The sequence below is a fragment of the Thamnophis sirtalis genome, unplaced genomic scaffold, assembly GCF_051295495.1.
Source record: "Thamnophis sirtalis isolate CommonGarterSnake01/CBP01778 unplaced genomic scaffold, rThaSir2_p1.2 scaffold_6, whole genome shotgun sequence".
NCBI classification, from domain to species: domain Eukaryota; kingdom Metazoa; phylum Chordata; class Lepidosauria; order Squamata; family Natricidae; genus Thamnophis; species Thamnophis sirtalis.
The window spans coordinates 13,546,703-13,569,730 of NW_028261386.1; the positions used below are offsets into that span (position 1 = coordinate 13,546,703).

At 38.3% G+C, this 23,028-nt stretch overlaps 1 protein-coding gene across 2 annotated transcripts in view; it reads left to right on the forward strand.

Moving 5' to 3' along the window:
- Nucleotides 1-16,196, forward strand: part of UBE2G1 (ubiquitin conjugating enzyme E2 G1) — a 56,672-nt gene extending 40,476 nt beyond the window's left edge. The window contains exons 2-6 of one of the 2 annotated variants that reach the window (XM_087717224.1): nt 2,829-2,931; nt 9,752-9,849; nt 11,555-11,733; nt 12,577-12,698; nt 15,133-16,196. In XM_087717224.1, coding sequence (XP_087573350.1) covers nt 2,829-2,931; nt 9,752-9,849; nt 11,555-11,733; nt 12,577-12,663 — 467 coding nt within the window. In that variant the 3' untranslated portion in view covers nt 12,664-12,698; nt 15,133-16,196. The remainder of the gene's footprint in view (nt 1-2,828; nt 2,932-9,751; nt 9,850-11,554; nt 11,734-12,576; nt 12,699-15,132) is intronic. The other variant, XM_087717225.1, reaches the window with a different exon arrangement.
- Nucleotides 16,197-23,028: the final 6,832 nt, after the last annotated feature.

Here is a 23,028-nt window from a genome sequence, read left to right on the forward strand (position 1 = left end):
GGTATTGTTGACCTTAGTGGAGAGGCAGAACTTAGGCATATATACAGCTTCAATTACATAGCTGCTAAATTTTGCAAACCTGAAACATAGCTGTGGCATCTATGTGCGTCAGTGCCTTGTTTTGCGTTTGTCCTTTAATGCAACTGTTACTCTCCCATCCAGCAAATCTTAGTTCATGCTATTTGCACAATCCTAATGAAACACTGTCAAGAAAAAAGATGTTCATACTATCTGTGCATGTTGTGTAGGCTGCTGGGTGAATGTTTAAATTTGGGAGTGGGGTAGATCTGAGAGGCTTTTAATTGGATTTTCAAAACTTTGGTTCACATCTTGAAAATAATGACAGTTTCTTATTCTGGTCTTTATGTACAAATGCAGATCAGTTGTTGATTTATCTAGAAATACAGTGAGTAGTATCGTATTCACTTATAACCATAGCTGGAACTTGAACCTGAGTAACTGAGTTGTGCCCAGTGACCATTTTTGCTGTGACCATTAAGCAAAACATAGTTGTTAAGTGAATCCGGCTCCCCTCAATTACTTTCCTTGTCAGAAGCTTTCTGGGAAGATGGCAGATGGCAATTATGTGACTCTGGGATGCTGCAACCATCGTAAATATATGGCCACTTGCCAAGCACCCAAATTTTGATCATGTGACCATAGGAATGCTGCAATGGTTATAAGTACAAGGATTAGTGAAAAACCACTTTTTTCAGCACCATCATAATTTTGAACAGTCATTAAACAAATGGTTGTAAGCTGAAGACTAAAACCTGTCAGTTTCTAACCTTTTGTCAACAAGATCAAGAGAAATTTATTAAATGCTTCACTGAACTCAGGATACATTAATGGCATTATTACAGTCTATAAACGATCCTATTTTAAAAGGCAATAAAACTTGTATGGTATGATTTTATCTTGATAGATATGTATTGATTTCTAATAATCAGTACATGTTGCTCACAAGTCTATTTTAAAATAGAATTTGGCATAGAATTGCTGGACTCATGTGTAGATCCCTGGATCCTTCTTTATTTTCTCCATAGAGCAGTGTTTCTCAACCTCCACTCCATGAATGCTGGCTGGGGAATTCTGGGACTTGAAGTCCAGACATCTTCAAGTTGCCAAAGTTGAGAAACACTGCCATAGAGGCTTGATACTGCCTAGATTCTTGAAAATATATACTCAACTATGGTTTTATAAACCATCAAGGGGGTTAAGGTAGAAATACAGGTTCTAGCTCAGTTGCCCCTTTCCCAGTCCCTGAATACCAATGTCTTGGCCTCAGGTTATTCTTAATTATTGCTTGAGAGTAAAAAGAATTTGCCTAAAAAATAATGGGCCAATATGGCATGCATGGTTGAGACATGGCACAGCAACTCCCAGTGGAGTTGGGGGATAATGCTGAACCTTTGTGGAGAATTTTGCTGTGACCAGAGGCTCAGCTCAGCTCTACTGAAATAAGATGCAAATATCTTTTCTATTTGGCCCTTGCATTGAACAAAAGGGGGCTATGTAACCTCTAGATACCTTTTAATCAGGAGTATCTATAGTGACAGTCATTGATTTCAAAAGAGCATGTTCATCTGAGGAATTAAAACTGATCTGTTGTATCCTTGCAGTGCATGTAATGTGTTAAAAAGTGTGGGATTTTGCCCACCATTTTGAAGCCAGTGAGCATCATTGAGGAAGCTCCTGCTTCCACTATTTCTACAATTTCTAATGGTGGATTGTAGAAACAAGCTAAGATACTGCTAATACACTGCCTGTCATACTGCCCAACAGGTTCATTGCCTCAGTTCCTAGATCTCACTATGTGGAATGGGACAATTCATCACAGTCAACTTGTTGAGGGACAATTTAACAAATACAAAAGTTAAATTAATTTCAGCGGAGCCATGGCCAACAACAATAATAAAACAAAGTCAATCTAGAAATAAAAGTTACAATAATTTCACCAAAAACATTATCACAATTATAGAAGTAATTGATTAATGCACTGAGTTGTTCCGCGATGAGTTGGCCATGGCAAGTTGTCCTAGAAACCAACCCCCCCCCCCACTGTGAACCAGTCACTCACCCACCCACCCCCTAATTCTGGACTCAGTAATATGTTAGAGGTGGAATCTTTAGTAATTCAGGAATTCATGGACATTGTGATAGTATTTTGTCAATCACTTTATGACTAGTTTGCAAACTCATCAGTAACACTGATACAAGGGGGGTGGGGAGTACCTTTTTTATGCCAGATGAACAATTTCTTTGGAAGTTTATCATTGTTGCATACTCATAGAAGTTGTCATCCCTCAGTAGTTTTTACCTAAGCACAATAAAGAATGCTCTCTCAAGATTCTCTCACTGTGCAAAATCTAATGGAACAGGTATTCTTCACATTCCCAGTTCATTTAGAGCTTTTTCTTGGCTCTAAGTAAAATCCTTAATGTTGAAGTGATTTGAAGGATCTGTATGCATTTTAAAATTAAATGTTGGTGTTTATTTTATTTAAAAATAGCTTACTCTTTAAAGGGCAGGTGGAATTTGATTAGTACTACTTGGGCTATTAAATAGTTTTAAAGTGCATTATAAAAGACAGCAAACCAAAAAACAATACAGTAACGTGCTGGGAAAAAGTCAGGCAGCTGATTAAAATTTCCTTGAGTTACTTTTTTGTCATTGGTGAGTTTATGGTTCTCGGAAAATCAATAAAAGAATCATGAGAATGTGGCAGCAAAAAGGAGTATTTCAAAATCTTCTGAAAATTATCTTATATGCATGTCATTAATGAAGCACGAATATGAGTTATATTATAACAATTTCTGTTTCAACAGAGCTCAACAAAAACCCAGTGGAAGGCTTCTCAGCAGGTTTAATAGATGACAATGATCTCTATCGATGGGAAGTTCTTATTATTGGGCCTCCAGATACACTCTAGTAAGTATTTCTAATAATACAGCTAATAGCTTGTGATGTTAGCATTTAATTTCTTGTAAATTAGCTTCAGGCTTTGATTGAAAGCCTGAAACTGGTAGCATAGCTTTTGGTCTCATTTTAAGATTTAATATAAGACTTGAATATGCATCTTAAGTGTGTCAGTGCTCTCTGCATACCTCTTCGGGGAGCAGAGTATTGGCTTGCAAGATAGTCTCTAGATTGGAAATCCTAACTTGCACAGAGTAGCATTTTATGATCATGTATGTAAGAAAGTTATTGCGTGTTTGCTGATTTAGGAGAGGTGTTATCAAGGGAATAGGAATGCTGTGGATGAATATAAAAGTTCGTTACTGAATGCAATAACCTGTGTATGATAGAAGTAAAGCATGCATGTGGTTAAATAGAATGGTTAACATAAGTACCTCTTGGGGGAGGGACTAAAGCAAGGATGTGTAATAGTTTCTTGATCATTTAATGTACTTAGGGATAACTGTATCAGGAATGTTTGTGATGTTTGCGGTGTGTCAATTTGGAACATGAATGCTGTTGTTGGCTGAAAACCTGAATAATATTCAGGAAAAGTTAGATTGTGTGATGCAATGGGACATCTACTACTACTAAAACTGTTGTATTTGTAACCTTTAACTGGGTGAAACAGATGCATCAGAGGGCAAAACTTTTTCATGGAAGGTAGCTAAAATGGGTTAACTCACCAAATGTAGCCAAAATCCAGGGCCCATGAAGGTTGTATGCATGTGTGCAAACACAGGGAAGTCAGTGAAAGGAGGCATAGAGCGCATGTGAGCAAAGAAGAAAGGAAGGCATAGTCCATGCAAGGAAAGAAAAGCTGGGGGTGGGGAAGACTTACCCAAGTGACTTGCAATCTTTCCTGCCAGCTTCCCCATTAACCATGTTTTTAGGAAATCATCATGAAAGATCACAAATGGTGATCATGTGACTGCAGCACATTTGCAGGTGGTCATATGTATGAGCTATCTGCCAAGCATTCAAATTCTATTCATATGACTACGGGAGCCTTGTGGCAGCCAGAACTTTGAGAACCAGTCGCAAGTTCCTTCATTCAGCACCGTTACTGAATGTGCAGTCGTAACTCGAGGGCTACCTGTAAGTTGAACAGAAGGAAAATATCAATTAAATTTTAGTTAGATGGAGCTGATGAAAGTCTCAAAAAGAAAGTTACAAAAAGGTTAAACAACCAAAGACCAAATATGACGCTGTGTATGAATATTGTAGAAGCAAATACAGTTTTATAAGGATTGAAGGAGGAATATAAATATATTGAATGAAACCAGTTTGGTATAATGGTTAAAGCACCATGCTGGAGACCATGAGTTGTAATCTAACTTAAGCACAAACCAGTTGAGTTGCCTATGGGCCAGTCACTCTCTCTCAGCCCTAGGAAGGAGGCAATAGCAAACAGCTTTCAAAAATATTGGCAAGAAAACAGCAGAGACCCGTCTAGGCAGTTGCAGAAGCCAATACAAAAAAGAATGAATTACGTTTACTTATATTTCCTTTTCTTTTGCTTACCTCATGTATGGTTTGATTTTATTCTTTTCAGTGGTTTGCATAATATTGCTTTATCCCTTGTAAGTGGATATAATGGGCATGTATATATGTAGAATGATATTATGCAAATCTAAGCTAACCTTGGCTAAGCCATTATTTTCTTCAGCTCCCTTCTCTCTGAAACCTAATGGGATCCACATGCTGAAACAAAGTTGCATATGAAATGTAACATTTCTTACACATTTGAGAAATATTTGTTTCCAACTCAATGGAATGTTGGAAAGAAATTGTGGAAAGTTGCTTGGAACTGTGTCTGGCTGTAGACAGGATAACTCTACAGAAACTGAAAAGAAAGGGAGCAAGTTTGGTGTGAGAGGATAAACTGATTAAAAAAAATGAATTTGAAAATGAGCCATGTAGGAAAAAAATCACTAAAAAAGCCCAGTGTATCCCTATGGGAAAGACAATTGGCAGCCATTCAGAATATTGCTGACTATTCCACTCTAAGCCATCTTCCTTTTCCCTCCTGGTCATATGGCCCAGAGCAGAGCATGTAGCCAACCTTGTGCTTCCCCAGTGCATATATATACACATAAAACCCAGATAGGTATAACGTTAGAGAAGAGCAGAAACATGTACACACACAACACACACACTATCTTACTTTCCAACATACAAGTAGAACTAATTTACTAACCACAGTAGGGACTGGCGACTTCATTGTTAAGCAGCATGATTGTTAAGCACAAATACACATGACTATGACTTGTGACGTCCTGTCTGCTTCCCCATTGACTGTTGGAATCTGGCTGTGAGATTGTAAATGGTGATTCTGATCACAGGAGGGCAGGATGGTGCAACTGTTATAAACGCATGCCAGTCGCTGAGCACCCATATCACAATCACATAACTTCGGCAGCTTTGAGGATTAATCCTAAATCTTGTTTTTCAGTGCTGTCATAATGTTGAATGGTTGCTGAACAAGTGGTCAGTAAGCAAGGACTACCTGTAGTAACGTCTTCTATGGTTTGCTGGTCAAAGAATAGAAAAAATTTTCAGAAGCAATGCTTTGTGTGGTTTCTATATTCAAAATAAAAAGATAATTTAAAAAATAATATGTTATAATTCTTACAATTAGTTCTCCTTTAACAACCACTTATAACTGAACAGTACGAATGGCCATTAGACCAACCTCATACTTATAGCCATTGCTGCATCATCCACAATCACATAATAGCAATTTGTGACTTTTCCTGCTGATTTCCCAGAAGCAAAGTCAGTGGGGATGCCAGCAGGAAGTCAGATGTCGCAGTCACATGAGCTGCTCACTTAATAACCTGTACAGTCCTTGTTTAATGAAAACAACAGAACTGCTGTCACTAAGCAGCATAGCCATGTGGGTTTTCTATAGAGTTTCAGGTCACAATTAGTGTTGTTAATGTGTAAAACACAACATATTTATAATACTTAATATACAAAATTATCTTCTTTGGTAATTATTTAAGGTGTTTAAGAATATATTTCTACAGAATAAAAAATATTTAAAAATGGTTTATATAACTCCTGTCCACCTTTTTCTGAAAATAAGCTACATTCTGTTTAGTGAATGTAATATTAGTTGTAATATGGTTATGCATATAAATGCTGTTCTCTACTCCTGATATACATATACTCCTATTTAGCCCTTTATCATGTCCCCCCCCCCAGTAATTAAATAATGGATTGTAGGATCTGTGAATACAAATTATGAGCAAAAGTGTAAGAATGCCAGATAATACACTTTCCCTAAAAGATTTGAAAGGAGCAAAAATTTCAAGCATAGACAGTTATGATGAAGATGTTGCATAAGGATCAAGCTATAAAAAAATTAAACCTTAAGCTAAACCATGCTTAAAATTTAAAATTACCGTATTTTCCAGCATATAAGACGCCTTTTTAACCCCAAAAAATTATTTCAAAAATCGGGGGTTGTCTTACACGCCGGGTATACCAGAAAACCAAAAAAAAAAAAAAAGGCAACGCTGCCAAGCAAAAAGCTGCGCTGCCACCAGCACAGATGCTGGCCTTTCAATTGATAACCTTGGTGCTCCTCACCTGGGCATGTGGATGGATGAGCGCTGGGATGGCTTAGTAAGGTCTGGCTGGCGATCTGGAGGAGGAAGGCGCTGAGCTCAAACTACGAAAGCCCAGCAGCGTGGAGGCCTTCAGCCGGCTCACGAGCGCCTGAAAGTAGGGGGTCATCTTATACGCCCAATCGCCTTATATGGCAGAATATACAGTAATTTTAAAAACCGCTAAGGAGCAAATCCCATTAAACACAAGCCATACATTTAACTAAACTCCAAAGGCTCTCTGCTCAGTCTTCACAGCATCTGTTATCTGTTACATTATAATGTAAGGCATAAAATATAAGAATACCATTTTAAAAAAATCTATTCACAGAAACTCTGCTCATAATTTCAGTGGACTCCTTAACTATAAATTAATAATGGTTCAGCAGCTTAAAGGTTGAGCAGAACCTGAGTCTGAATTACATAAAAGTAAAGTGATACATAAAGATAATGCAAAGATTCATATAAGCAGGCTAGCAGCCAAAATGAACCTTGCAACCCAGGGTTTTGTATGTGGTTTTTTTCTCTTCTGATTTTCATCATCTAGCATATTTAGCACACTCTTGGTGTCATCCTAGGCTTTAAAAGTTGAGATCTGGATGTCTAAATGTGGTTTCAGTAACACAGATTATCCATTTTATGACTGTTTCCAAAACAGGAAATGACAGCTCAATCTTTTTGTCTGTATGATTACATATTAATCATGATAAATAACGGTAGTGCAGATGATAAGGATCTGATGGAAAAATGTCCCATATTGAGAATATCACTTTCTGAAAATGCATGTCTTGTTAAAATTACTACTTGACAAGAACAAGTTCAGGCATTTGTCATAATGCTTATTCATTTAATACCCCCCTACATACCAAATGCTATCTTAGGCACTCTGCCAGTAAGTTTGTAGTTTCATTTAACAGATGACGAGAGTGCAAATGCAGGTGGCCCTACAACATCTTTTACGCAACAAATGTTTCCTAGACTGCACCATAGAAACCCCACTATTCTTTTATTCCAAATGCAAGGAAGCTTTTCCTTTATTTAATCTGTATTGCTGTAGGCAATGTTCTTCAAATATTTAAGTCTTGCTTTTAATCCTTATCCACAAGTTTAGACTTAACCTACACATCTTTATTTTACTTTTCCTTTGTTTGGGTCTGGATTTCATTATATCACTGTAAGAAGAAGTTGGGTAAAAGTAGAGATTTCTGGAAGATAATTCCTCTACTTGTACTCCGCTACAGTTCTGGGAATTTAGATAGAAGGCAAAAAGGTCTCGAGTATTTTTCCTTGCATGGTTGTCTCTCGGCTTTTAGAACCTTGTAGATCTGTTCTGAGCCCAATACGTTTGGAAATATATTTGATGGGAAAGTCACAAGTGAACCTTTTCTGAACCTGATATCAAAGGTTGGCATACACCCCACCCCATCCCCCAATGAAAGAAAGCCTACCGGCTTCTTTTTCTGCATTCTTCCTGACAGTCAAAATATTTTTATCCAGGCAGGCAGTTGATGTATAAGCTTGTTTAATTCTTTAATTATGTAGGTTTGTTTAGTGTTCTACATTAGCACACAGCTGTCTTTCAAAAGACACAGTGCTTATTTGTTTGTGATCTATACTATAGCTCTTCAGTCCCTGTCTAGAGATTTATTTGTGATGTTATCATTTATACTAAGATACAGTACACATTTGTTAGTACTTCCCCCTTCAGTGAGTTATCAGTCAACCTGGACCATGATGGTATCTGGTTTTTTTAAATGGGCGTTTCTCTCTGGCCTCTGTTGTCTGTCTGCCTGATTGCAGCCTTCACCATATGTGTGTAACAGCTGCCTAGATTTAAGCCAAAGCTCATATGATTTTAAGGGAGGCATTATCATTCCATTCACTGTATAGGATTTCCTTTCTACAGTAAATGGGCTTCCTGTTCACTCTTGTGTGATACTTAACGACTATGAAGAAGAATGACAAACTGCTCGTGATTTTCATTCTTCAAATGTTTATCTGGGCATTTAACACAAACTACTATTTTCCTTTTCTTTAAATTTGGAGAGATGCTCCCTTAAACAGAAACATTGTGGAGGAGGGTATGATTTTTTTTAAAAACAAACAAACATTTTGTTTGTAGAATAGCTTTCCCCAGCTTGGGTGCCCTTCAGTTGTTTGAATTTCATATTGGGCAAATATGGCCATTGCTCAGAATTTTGGTTATTGAATTTTGATGCTTGGATTGTGGAAGTCTGCTTTATATCATACTAAATGAGTTTCTGCACCTGCTCAAAACCTCATATGCAAATTCAGAAATGGCTGGCCAAAGTTGCAAGTTAAACAACCTACTGTTTTCAATTTGTTGTAGGACTTATGGGGCCATTTATATTTTTCATGGGTTTTTAATCTTCATGTTAGCTGTGGTTCCTCATCTATTGGTTAGACTAGCAATTTGGTTTATATCTTTGCCAAGATAATTAGATGGAAAGCAAAAAAGGAAGTGAACAATTGAAACTGTGCAGTATATAGCATAGTATAACCTTTATTATCATTGAACAAAATAAATACAATGAAATTTATTTTAGCCCACTGGTGCAATTCATGACAACAAATACAAACAACATAAATAGTATAAAAAATAATCCCAATGCAAGTAATTAGGGGGAAAGAAAAACAAAAAAGAAAGAAAAGAAAAAACTAGTCATATGTTTTTGCGTGTGCATGGAGTGATTGTGGTTGTGTTTAAGAGCCTGACTTAAACATGCAGTTTTATAATAATCAAGAGTCTGCATTTTATGTACATATCACTTTGGTAATACATACTATTGATAAGAAATGCTACATAAATTTGGTTTGAGAATAGTGGATTAAAGATCAGAATCTTTTCACATTTATACTTTGATATAAATCCCATTTAAAATCAGTGGACGTTTGCAATACAGAGAGAATGGTTTAATTATGAAATAATGAATTTAGATTACAGTAAATACTTCACGGTTCTGGCTTATGAAATTTCAGTATTAATTCCCACTGAGGAAGTATTGAATGTATAGGAAGCAATTTAAATGATTAAAAACATTTGTTTAATCAATAATCAGTCTTTTGAATGTTATAGCGACTGTTTTCAAGCCAACAAATAACTTGAGGCTTTGCCATTTTAAAAAGTCAATTACTGAAAATATTCTTAATTTCTTTAGTGAAGGCGGTGTCTTCAAGGCTCATCTTACTTTCCCAAAAGACTATCCTCTCAGGCCGCCAAAAATGAAATTTATCACAGAAATATGGCATCCAAATGGTAAGAATCTATGTCTCATAAAATGTTGTTTTTTGTCTTATATGTGGAATGAATGTGAACTACATTAGGAATCACTGTGGGAAATCACTAGAAAGGAATGTCATATTTGGTCCAGAAGAATCTCGTCACTAAAATCAGGATGGACCAGAAATGTTTTCCTGAAATGAAGACTGTAAAAGAAATTGGATTGCCTTTCTACACTGTTTTCTCCTTAATATCCACAATTCCCCCAGAATGATCCCCTGAAAATTATGAAATCCATCTTAGTGCTGTCATTGTGGTGCTAAAGAAAAGGAGATTTCATAGAAATTTAAAATGAATTTTTGAAATGTCAAGCCCAGTACATTGTTTTACTGTCTTGCACTGTACGCAATCTGTTGAACTTAAGACTTGTGACCTTAGAAATTGTATTACAATATTATAATAACTTACTCCATGGGCATATGGGTTTTGATGGCTGTGATCTAGCTGTGGTAAGGGCCAGCAGATCCATCGTTCCATAAGCATTGGGGATTAGAACTCGGGGCATGGGGGGGGATACCCATCTCTTCAGTTACTGGGGACATGCTGGCAGTCTAACCCAAAAGTTGGCAGAGATAGAAGGAAAGTAATGAAGTTGAATAGAATGACCTTAGAGAAAAGTGGGAGAAGTGTGAAGAGTCTTGTTCTCAGTTGGGAAGGGAGAAGAAAAGTCCAGAGATGGCTTCCCTGGAAGAAGTGAAGTGAAGACCTAGAGCAGGGGTGTCAAACTCAAGGCCCGCAGGCTAGATCCAGCCCATGGGGTGCTTATATCTGGCCCATGGGGTCGCCCTGGAAACAGCAAAGGACCGGCCCACGATGCCTCTGCCACAAAAAATGGAACTGGTGAGGACCGTGCCCTCCCCCTCCCGCCAAGCTCCATTTTCACTGGCAGAGTGTTGCAGGAGGCCATCCCAGCCAAAAATAGAGCTTGGGAGGCTGTTTTTGCTGGCAGATCACTCGGGCCCCCACAGGTTCCCCCCACACGAGTGACATGCTGGCCACGCCCACCCCCCTGAAGTCAAACACAACCCTGTTGCAGCCCTTTGTGAAATCGAGTTTGACACCCCTGACCTAGAGGGATGAGAACAAAATAGAAGGAATTGGCTAGCTACAGGAGGCAGCATCACCCACCACCCAAGAGGGAAAGCTTGAGATTCGCTTTTGGCAAAGAAACCCTGATTGATGGGAAAGAACTGAGCAAAAGACCGAAGAGAGAAGCAGTAGGTATTAGGCTGAGCAATTCCAGGTACAGGTAATATTACCTGAGCATGTTATAACAAATTTTAGCCTTCTCTCTTGTCAAACCCATACATGAGAGATAAAGAGGGAGAGAAAGGGGGAGGAGGCAAAAGAGATAGAGGGGGAAAGTCTCTTGGAGGAAGACTTGAGAGGAAACATGACATTGGGTATTGTGTTGTATATACCTGCTGTATAATGCCTGCTGTATATAACATCACCGTAAAAAGCATAAAAGCCTTCTCTGTCAGTTGCCACCCTTGCAAAACAATACACCTCCAATTAAAAAAAAGAAAGAACTGAGCCACTCTGTGATACTCCATAATATTAGCATGATGGATTGAGGATCATGACTGAGAATTGACTCATTGCTGATTTTTGCAGTTATCTGAAATATCTTCGTTGCTACACTATGCCTCTGAATGATCTTCCCCTTCTTTCTTTGCAGTTGACAAAAATGGTGATGTCTGTATTTCTATCCTTCATGAACCTGGTGAAGACAAGTATGGCTATGAGAAACCTGAAGAACGCTGGCTTCCCATTCATACAGTGGAAACCATAATGATTAGTGTAATTTCTATGCTGGCAGATCCCAACGGCGATTCTCCTGCTAATGTTGATGCAGCGGTATGACTCTTCTAAATAAAAATGTTCCTACCATTGCTAAAAGAAATTAGGAATTAGTTTGAGTCCTCGACTAACGGATTTCTTCTCTAATAAATATTTTCTTAAGAGAAACAGGGCTTGGACTAAAAACAAAAAGTGTGTTTAATAGTGTTAATCTTCTGATTTTGGATGGCAGCAAACCACTTGATAGGTTCCAGGGAATCTTTTGACCTTTTAAGGACCCATATTGTTTGGTGCCATATTCTCTGAGGGACCACCTTGCTCCGTTTACATCTATCTATTCACTCATGTCCAGCAGGAGAGGCATGTTGTGGGTCCTGTTGACCAAGGAGCATTGTTTGGTGGGGCTTGAGAAGAGAGCCGTATTGCTGCAGTACCCACCCTCTGGAATACTTTTCTCCTGAAGTGAGATTGGCCCCCAACTCTATTAGCCTTCTAAAAGGTTCTTAAAACTTGCTTCTACCATTAGATCTGTGGATCCCAGAGAAACATGAACCATGTAAAATGGCTGTATTGTATGCACATTTGGAATGCGCTCTCCCCACCTCTTGTTTTTACAGGTTTTTAAAATAATTTTAACTGTTATTTAACTATACTAATGGTTTTGTTTTTATTTTTGTTTGATTAGTTCAGGATGGAATTGAAAATTATACTTACGATGAAGTTACTCAACAAGCTACAATTTATAAATGTATGCTTAATTCATTGAATACATTAGTTGAAACAGCACGTGCTATTTTTTTCTCTTAAACAGTATAAGAAAATAATGGGTATTTTTCCCTTGGGGTTGGAGAGACAATGCATGTTTTAAACAGTTTTCAAAATCTGTATTTTAATTTACAGAAAGAATGGAGGGAAGATAGAAATGGAGAATTCAAAAGAAAAGTTGCCCGCTGTGTAAGAAAAAGCCAAGAAACTGCTTTTGAGTGACACTTAATTCAGTTAGTTGCTTCACTTTTTTCAGGGTAAGTAATTTAACTAACAGAGAATTCTAGTTTTAACAGGATATACTGCAAGTTAGCATCATAAATATTACCTTTATATGCTGAGTGTTCCCTAGATGGTAAGGAAAGATTGATCTCATACTTATATGGGAAACTAGCCTATGAGGACCAGTACTTCACTGGGTAGTTAAGCATTGGAAACAAGTGGCTTATTGAAATCTATAGCTTAAGGTCACTCTGAGCATTTTGAAACTGTTCTCAGAAAGTTTGCTTTCTTCCTGCCTTTCATTTGAAGTGGAAATAATTTGAAGCAGTGAGTCTCTTGGGCTGCATAACAGTGGATGGATCTTTATCCTACTAAAGGTTTTCTGCCTCTTCTGTAAAGGGCTTGATTTTCTATCCACATACTACTAAGGTAGAATCTACTAATAGTTGATACTATGTTATATCTACATTCAGCTTGCTATGGTCTAAGAATCCGAGTTAAAATAGAATTTTAAGAAGAATCAAGGTGGCATGTTAGACTTCGTGTTACAACCTATACAGCTGTTATATAAAAGCTCCTTGAGGCCGTGGGTTTTGAGTATTTATTTTTTAATTAGAGAAAATCCAAACTACAAAAATGTATATTAAAACATCTGAGGATAATCATCTTTTGGTTTCATATTTCGGAGAAAAGTTATATTGGAATGCTCAAGAATAGAGTAAAAGCATTGGTGCTTAAGCAGATGTGGAACTAACCAATCTAATGGATTGGATTCCACTGTTATTCCATATAAGAGCTGATTATAATAGTACTTATACAAAACTATAATATTTAGAGTGTTAACTTTTCTGTAGAAACATTTTTGTCTAATATATCTCCAGTGTTGTAGCAGCATTTGCTTTATCTACCATAAGTCTCAGAGAATAGTTACATTTGTTTATAAGTGTCTTCATGGCAGAAGTTATAAGTGCTAATGCTAATCTTGAAGCTGATTTTTTTAAAATCAAGATATTGGCATTTACCTCTGAAAACTAAACATGCAAATTTAGATTTACATATATAAATATGTGTGTGTGTATTAATAGTATTTGGGAATGACCTTGGGAGATAGGATGAAGAGGTACAGTCTAGATACTGCAAAAAGTGTCTCAGACCACAGAAGGAAAAGAAGCATGGGAAACATCTCAGAAGAGACATTCCCCAGTTTTCTGGAAAGTAGAAAGTGGGGAAAAATTATTTCAGACTTGCACGATTCTGTTACTATAACCTTACAATAAAGGTAATGTTAGTACTCATGGTTTGTGCTTCTTGTCTGGACTACTTCAAAGTACTGACAGTATGAGAACAAGTTCTTCACTTGGGGGTTTGGGTTTTTTTGGGGCACATCAGTCTCTCAACCTGATGGGTAAACTTTCCGGCTTTAGCAGATTACCTCAATTGGTTTAAGATTTTCCATACAATACAGATTATGGGATTCTTAATATCTTGTATGTGAGAGAACAGTTTAAACCATGGCAAAACCACCAATGGGTGGAAACTAATCACTACCATTCAGAAAGGCTGCCTTGCATTGTTCCCCAAGATGTGCAAATCTTAGGGAATGGCATGATTGCCTCACAGCCCAGCGCTTCCCAGGATCTGCTGCACATCACTTAACATGAGTTGATGTTCTCTTTCTGCTGACTGATTCCTATGGCCTACCTGAGGCTGCGCCAGGTACACAAGGCCTTCAAGAACAAAGTGGCTTCAGAGAATGCTCTTCCGTAGCCTCTGCAGTGTTGAAAAACCACTGAAAACACACCCTGTTTGAAAGCACAACCTGTTCTCATAGGAATGTTGGTGGTCCAGAGAGTTCATCCCATTCCCACATGGCCTCCACAGCTCCCAAAAATTGCATAAGAACAAAATCCACCTTCAAGAATAATTGGGGGTTGGTGAATGTTGGTTTATCACCCAAAATATTGTGGCATGTCATCTTTGACATTCATGTTATAGGTTCACCATCCTGGTTTAAACATATGGCCTTTCACTTAGCCAATCAAGATAGTCTTATACTTAATGCCTTTTCCTGCACAATTTGGGCATTAATACGTTTTACTAGTGCAATATTTCAGCTTTAGTTCATGAATAGTCAAGTCAGTAAAAGTGCTTTTAATTGGGTGTTTTAAATGGAGCTAGTCAATGGGCATTTAGAGCAGTGCAACACTATAATTTTACAAATTAGTAGTTAAAATCGTACATGCCCTAAATATTTAACTGCAAAGGGTGCTTAGTGAGTTAGAGCAGCCTAGAGGTAAATGAATTAGAACTCTGAACAGCAGTTCAGTTGCTGGTGATAGAAGTTAACTGTCTAATAAAAATACTCTAGGGATTCTCATATTAATATATGTTGGAAGTACTAAAGATATATGAAGATTCATATGAAATCTAGGTACCATGGCTGATGGTTCTCTCTTCTTTTGTCTGTAGGTTTCCAATTGAGGAATATGGCACTGTTTTTCCTGCACTCTACCCACCTATTGCTGGACTTCTGTTTATACCAAGTTGGCAGACACTTGCAGGAACTGGGCTGCAATAAAACATGGCAGTTATTAATGCTGACAAGGAGTCTAACAAGTGCCAACAAAGATTTGTGCATTTTGAAAACTAATGGAACTGCTTTAACCTTCAGGAAGAATTGTAAAGATGTGTACATAGCACAACATGATCCGGATAATATATATACTGTTCATGTACATCCACAAATACACATTGTACCAAATAATGCTGTCTTGTAGTTAGAATAAGAATCGTGTAAATTCTAAAGATTTTTAGCAGGTTCTTTTTTTCTCCACTCCAATTCATGGGGTTCTTTTCTTATGAGCCTTTTCTCAAATTTTCTCATGAAGCATGTTGGACTAAAACAAATTAGGATTAAAAAAAATTCCATTTTAACTTTTCTTTTCAGCCATTAAAGTTTCGTTAAAAATCTCACTTTAATAAAAATTTAATACCTTTGTAACTTCCTTCCCCTCAACATTTTTTGGGAGTACATTAATAAAACATTGAGATCTGTCATTTGATTCCGACAATGACTTGAGCATTGTCATCAGGTGATGCATTTATTCCCCTTATGTTTTTATCTAGCTGTGCTCATCTTTTGGCTTGGATGCAGCAATAAGATTTACAGCCATGAATTACGCTTGAGCCTACTAGTTGTTCCCAAAAGGGCTGAGAGCATTTGCTTTGAAAGTGGTCAGCTATGTAAGTTAGCCCAATATAGGTTGAACCACTTTTTTTATTTCTTGCCTGATTTGAAGTTGGATAAATAAAAGCATGCAGAGCTATAGGCTTCAAGTGAGTTCTGGTTTTGTTATCATATACTCTCCCCTATCTTACCTCTTCTTTTTCCTCTTTTTTGCATTCTGATCCCATACAGATTTTCCTCACTTAATGTATAAAGAGAAATTGCAATGTATATTTTCATGTAACTTGATTTTGGAATTCTGTCACCTTCTGTAGTGAGTTCTTCCAAAATATAAATTTTTCCAATAGTTCTGTGTCAAGTGGCTGTCTGCACTTTAAAAAATGAGAACACATTTTCAGAGAGCCTTAACAGATTTAGACTGCAAATCCATGTCAGTGAGCACTGACAAATCCCATGTATTCCATGCACTATACTTGGACTGTTGATTGGGTCAAAGACTTGTTAATGAGAGTTCTGTGAACCTATGAATACTTTATAGCATAGCCTTAACAACTGCATTAGATGATGAAGCATCATATTTGAGGATAATAAAGTTGAATGCTCTTTGATAAGATTCCCCATCAATGAATCAGAAATGGAAAAGTTCCCATTTCCATGCAGATTTTTCATTTCCTTAAAATTTGCTCAAGAGTTCTAGGTGACTCTCTAAAGCAAATTAGCAGGTGACAGGAAGATTAGAGATTCTTGTATGAGAGGATATATCTGTATAATATATTCCTTGGATTTTCCTGCAGATGATATAATAAATTTAATGCCCATTTAGGGGGAAAAATCAATTACATCAGCCACCATCTGGAAACTGTCCAGATCTTGCTAGGCTATTATTCCTAGCATTCTTCATTATCAGGCATGTTGATTGAGGGCTGCTGAATATACAGCCTAGGAAGTAGAAGTCAATTGTAGTCTTTTAACTTATTGATGAGTAAATATCCTGATAAAAGATTGAGAGAGGAATGGATGGCAAAGCTCCATATTTGCAAATTGTCAAAAAAAGTGTATGAACTCTTTATTAGAAGCACAACCATTCCTACGCTGTCTTATAATGCTCTTCCTGGTCTTGTCTGGCCTCCTTATTAGAGTTTATGTACATTCATCCGTTAGCTTCTGCATCAGCTCTCATTACTTCCTACTTCCTACTATATGTTGGCATGTGAATTAGAAATGGTACTTCATAGATTCACTGATTAAAAAGATACGTCTTGCTGTTTCTGAACCACTAGCAAGACATAGTAATTTGGTTTAGACCAGGGCTGTCAAAACTCAGTTTCATAGAGGGCCGCATTAGGGTTTTGTTTGACTTCACGGGGCTGGTGTGGGCATGGTCAGCTTGATGTTGTGTCAGGGGTGCCTGTGGTGGTCCAAGCACTTTGCCAGTGAAAACAGGTTCCCAAGCTCCGTTTTCAGCTGTGACGGCTTCCTGCAACCCTATGCCAATGAAAATGGAGCTTGGGAGAGCCGCACACAGCCCCCCTGAACTCCTTTTTCACTAGCAGTGGCACCACGGGCCGGTCCTTCACTGTTTCTAGGGCAGGCCCGTGGGCCAGATCTAAGTACCCCATGGGTCGGATCTGGCTCATGGGCCTTGAGTTTGACACCCCTGGTTTAGACAGTTGATCAAGGACCAGATTTGCTTGACTTTTGCTAAGGGAGCTGGGGGTGGGGTATTGAAGGAGAGAAGAGATTCCTTGCCAACCAGCTGACTATCATTTGCGTTCTTTTTTTTTAGTAAAATATTACGAGGGAATTTTATTGTATCCTCCTGACCACCTCTTCCATAATTAAAACATGAAGGGAAGTATCCCCAATCTGTATTGTATATTTCTGTAAAACAAAAGAAAGCAGATTGAAGTTAAATTTGTCCCACGTTAAGAGAAGGCTTTGTTATGTTGTAGTCAAGCTGTTTTTGCTAGGTTTTATTCCTAACTTTGCCTGATCTTGAAACACTCAAATGTTGTATTTGGAGAGAAGAGCAACAGGAAATCCTATGTAGACAAAAGTGGGAAGCAAAAGAATTCCAGAAGGCAATGGCATACCATTTCTGTATGCAACCCGGGAGATTTTACTGCTCATGTTATACGTATTCTTGTGTTCTAAGCAAGCCTGCATAAATTTCTAGCTCTTGTTTTAAAGTATTACATTTTACTATTTAAAATCTATTATAGTTGATTTTCCAGTGGTGATCAACTAATAGCAAACTCTGATTTGTGAACTGTTTCCTCTGTTTAATTATTTGTTTTAAAAACAAATACCTTAGAACAGCAGTCCCCAAACTTTCTAGCTTTGGAGACCAGTGGCAGTGACAGCAGGGGGGGGGGATGGTTTCACACACACGCACACACACACACCGCTTGCACAAATGCAGCTTCCTTTGCTTTCACAGCCTGATGCGTTGCCAACAGGCCACAGACTGAGACAGTAGAATCTCCGGTCACGACCATAATCCATTCCATGATTTCGGTCACAACCCAATTGGGTTGTGACCGGAAGCGAGACTTGACTGCACATGAGCATACCAAAACAAAAGAAACAAAAAAAAACTGCAGAAGGGGAAATAGTCATGGCTGTGTTTGATCACCACCTGAGTATTTGTTTGCAACCAGATGCAAAAATTATGTGAAATTTTTGGTCGTGATCAGAAGCATTCGTGACCAGAGGTTCTACTGTTCCAGTCTGCGGACTGGCAGTTGGGGACATACTTTTTAAAACTGCATATAGATGATAAAATCTTGTCCTGCAGTGTTGCCTCAACCTTGGGCAAAGTTGGTGTTCTTTGGAAAGATAAGTGAAGAATGTCAGGAGTGTATTATCAGTCACCCACATTGGGCAGCAGTGATCTAGGAAGGAAGATGCAGGAGGTAGAATTATCATTTTAGTGACAATGGTAAAGGCACCATGCCATGCAGCACAGAAGGCACCGGTTAATTGTGATTTAGGCTTATAAAGTGGCTGATGATGCAGTGCTGAATGATGGGCCCTTCAGTTTGGACGTCATTCAATATGCTTTTGTGGATGAGCTAATCTTTTGGAACACTAATGGTGTTTATAACATACACTATATTGCCAAAAGTATTCGCTCACAACTGAGTCTGATTATGTGGATGGGTGAGCGAACACCTTTGGCAATATAGTGTAGCTACAATCAACTACACTTTTTATTTTTTTCAGTATCAAATAGACCAAAATTAGACACTTGCACTCGGAGAGTCATACTGTTTACTACTCAGGACATAAAGGAACCATTCTGATTTCATAATCGGAAAGTATACTGCAAGAAGAATACATGGGTACAATGCAGTATAGTGAGTAATGACAATCCCACCCACATAATCATCCTTTAATATGATTATCCAAAACTTATGTTCCAACCATTGATGCAGAAGAAGAGAGTGATCAGTTTATTGTAAAGTTTTATCTAAAATTCACAGAAAATAACAAGTGAGACATTGCCTTCCTATGGAATCTATACTGTACTGGGCTGCACTGGATGGATCATGGCAAAACAAGAGTTCAGGACAGTAAAAGTGAGCTTCATGTTCTTTTATTCCATTTACATGTTGAATATATACAGGGAAACGACTGGAAAATGGTGAGTTTAGTTGGAAAACTGGAGGAAGAAACGTCAAACCACACTATGCTATTCTGATACTGAAAATGAAAATGATTTGCAAGTTCTAGTTGTGAAAGTCAAGGAGCACGGGGGGGGGGGGAAGAGATCACATATAAAGTTCAAACTCATGAAAATGATACAAAAAGCATCCTTAGGAAGCAACAGTCAAGGAACAGGGCACAGACTAGTACTTCACAGGGTAGCTGTGAAGGCCTTGAACAAGAAATTCAGATGTCAGGATGTGTCTATACTTACAAAGATCAGAATCATGAAGACAATGAGTTCCTCTACAATACTTGGTAAAAAGATAAATTGGACTTTGAAGAAGCAGGATAGGAAGTATTGGCACAGATTAAGAAAACAAGTAGAACACAGACAATCTTTTTTTATTAGAGCCACGAATGACCAGAATTAAATTGTATCCTGGACCTGTTATTTATTACTTAGTTCTCTTGCATTCTCTTAAGAAGTCTGAGGCTGTGAAAGGTGGAAAAAAGAAGGAATGGGGAGAAGACAACAAGCAGCAAGACTTAGTTATAGTAGTGATGGGTGTATTGTTCAGGAAGACCTGAAAGACCAAGTTGGGGACCGATAATCCTGGTGGGGGGACGATATAATGGGGATTGGTTAGAGCTGACACTGATTTCATGGCATGTACAAAAGATGGTGGGACATAAATTTGTTCAAAAGTCCCTTATTTGAGGAAAAGAACTGACAATCAAGAAATACTCCCTTATTCTACAGCTAATCTTCAATTTACAACTACAAGGGAAGCTGGACAGTGCAGTCATATATACCATGACAGTGCAGTCATATACACCATCACATGCCCGGAGCCAATTTTATAATCCTTTTGAAGACCAGTTGTTAACTGAATGGAGCATTTTTGCCAAACATCAGAAAATGGGTTTGGGCAAAAATGAAAACCGTGCTCACATGATTTCAGAATGCTGCCAAAGGCTGTAAATGTGAGCCAGTTGCTGGGCACCTGAAATGCAATCATGTGACCATGGGTGGGAGAGCCTGGGGTCAGAATGGGTCGCAAGTACCTTTTGGGTGATCCTTTGAACAGTTGCTAAGTGACCAACTGGAGTTTGTCCATAGACTTTGGGGATCTCATGAAACATTTCTGAGTGATTTATAATAGAGTGACAAGGGTTTCTGAAGGGCCAGTTTAATTAAACTGGGTGAGTATTTTTAATACTCTTTTGTTTTATCATCCACTTGTACAGAACCTGCAAGGGACAATAGTGGTATGCAAAATACTGTATTGCAGAGCGGAAACATCTGTGCATTCTTCTCAATATCCTCAGGTAGCTGAGCTCTCAGTTTTCAGTGCTCAGAGCAATTAGAAAGAAGATCAGAGAAATTAAAGAAGGCTTGTCTTATCATACTTACTAATAAGGCTAAAGTGCCTATATTTACTTGCCAAGACTTTGTAACATACATTCCTTCTCTCTTGATAGGGAGGCTGAGAATCTAGTTCTTGAGTGGGAGCAACTGTTAGAAGTTTGATATAGGAATTCCCAACTTAGGTCTGAGAAGCTGAATTTTGGGGCACTTGAGTTATTGTTCATAAATGTCAGAATAATGACTCCATGATCTAGTGAAGAGAAAATACCTGAACTTGGCCTTATATTATTAAAATCTGGTTGGCTGATGATGGGAATGTATTTCTCAGATTTTCCCCTCAGGTCTTGCATCTACCATAAGGCCAATGACAGACCAATTGAGTGATCTTTGTTGTTGTTATTTGCCAAGTCGCGTCCGACCCATCGCGACCCCATGGACAACGTTCCTCCAGGCCTTCCTGACCTCTACCATCCTCAGGAGTCCATTTAAGCTCACGCCTACTGCTTCAGTGACTCCATCCAGCCACCTCATTCTCTGTCGTCCCCTTCTTCTTTTGTCCTCAGACTTTCCCAGCATTAGGCTCTTCTCCAGTGAGTCCTTCCTTCTCATTAGGTGGCCAGAGTATCTGAGTTTCATTGAGTGATTTTAGTAGTGAACAATGTTGTTTTAAAGATAACCAGGTGTGTCATTAATTAAGTCTGGATTGTAGGGACAGGTTAGAACTGTTGTTGATCCATCTTCCTGGATCTCATTGCTGGTGTGGTGGTAGAATCTCCTACTGTATGTTTATAGGTCCACCTGCCCCAGGTTGGGATCCTCTGTAGAGGTCAGATCTAGTGCCCATTTGTGTTTTATTTGGCAATGGACTTTTTCCAGTAAAAAAACTCTTTGCTTTACATTGTGGGACAAGGAGCTCTGACAGGAGCTCCGGGCAAGGGTGTGAGAACAGGTAGTCCTTGGTTTACAACAGTTTGCTTAGTGACAGTTCAAAGTTACAACAGCACTAAAAAGCGACATATAAAAGGGATGTTTTTCACACTTATGACCGTTACAGTATCCCCATGTATCTATGCTCAAAATTCCAATGCTTGGCATTGATTCACATTTATGACAGTTGCAGTGTCCCGGAGTCATGTGATCACCTTTTATTACCTTCTGACAGGCAAAGTCAATGGGGAAGCCAGATTCACTTAACAACCCTGTTACTAACTTAACAACTGAATTGGTTTACTTAACTGTGACAAGAAAAGTCGTAAAATGGGGCAAAACTCAATAAATGCCTCACTTAGCAACATAAATTTTGGGCTCAGTTGTGATTGCACATTGAGGACTACCCGTAATGGGACATCTGGGGTGACTTTGACAGAAAACAAAGAGCGATTAGAGTAGGTCTTTAGGATTTCATCCATTGGCACTGCTAGTCACTTTCCTATAAAAAGGTTGCCTAGACATTGTTAGGAAAACTTGAACAGGCTTTTGTGATGCGTTTGGAAGATTCTTTGTAGATAAAGGAGTTATCTAATGAGGTGACTGGGGCATCTTGAAATGTGATGGTTTGTTTTGTGAAGTTTGGCTTCTTCAGCCAGGACATGTGCAGCTGGATTCCAGAAGTAAATCATGCCCGTTTGAGGGTGGACATAGTGCCTCCAATCCCAAAGGAAGTAAAAACTTCTCTTAAATCATCTGATTTTGAAAACTTCCTAGTTTCCAATTTTCGACTTGGGGGCAGTTCCAAGCACCCTGCATGCAAGGTGGCTAAAGTGTGGTTAATGAAATTGAAGCACCTGTATGAATAATTTGTGATCTTTGAATGACACAATTAAATATCCTTATAGATATTAAAATATTTTGTAGCTCACAATCCACCCACCCCCAACGTTACACATTCAATCTAGGAGTATCTTTCCTCTAGAAAGAAAAGTGAACAACTAAGTATACACAACCGACTTACCTGACCCATCTTTCTGAGTCTATATAAGACAATACCAAATTCTACAAAACTGGCATCAGTCACCACAAAACTTGGTGCATTCAAATAATAAGCCTTATAAAGATAAGGCTTTTTTTTTAGCTAACTCATGCTTCTGCAGCTGAAATGCAGTTATCTGCTACAGACAAGAGCCAAAGGGCTCCTGTTATACTTCACAGGCATAATGCT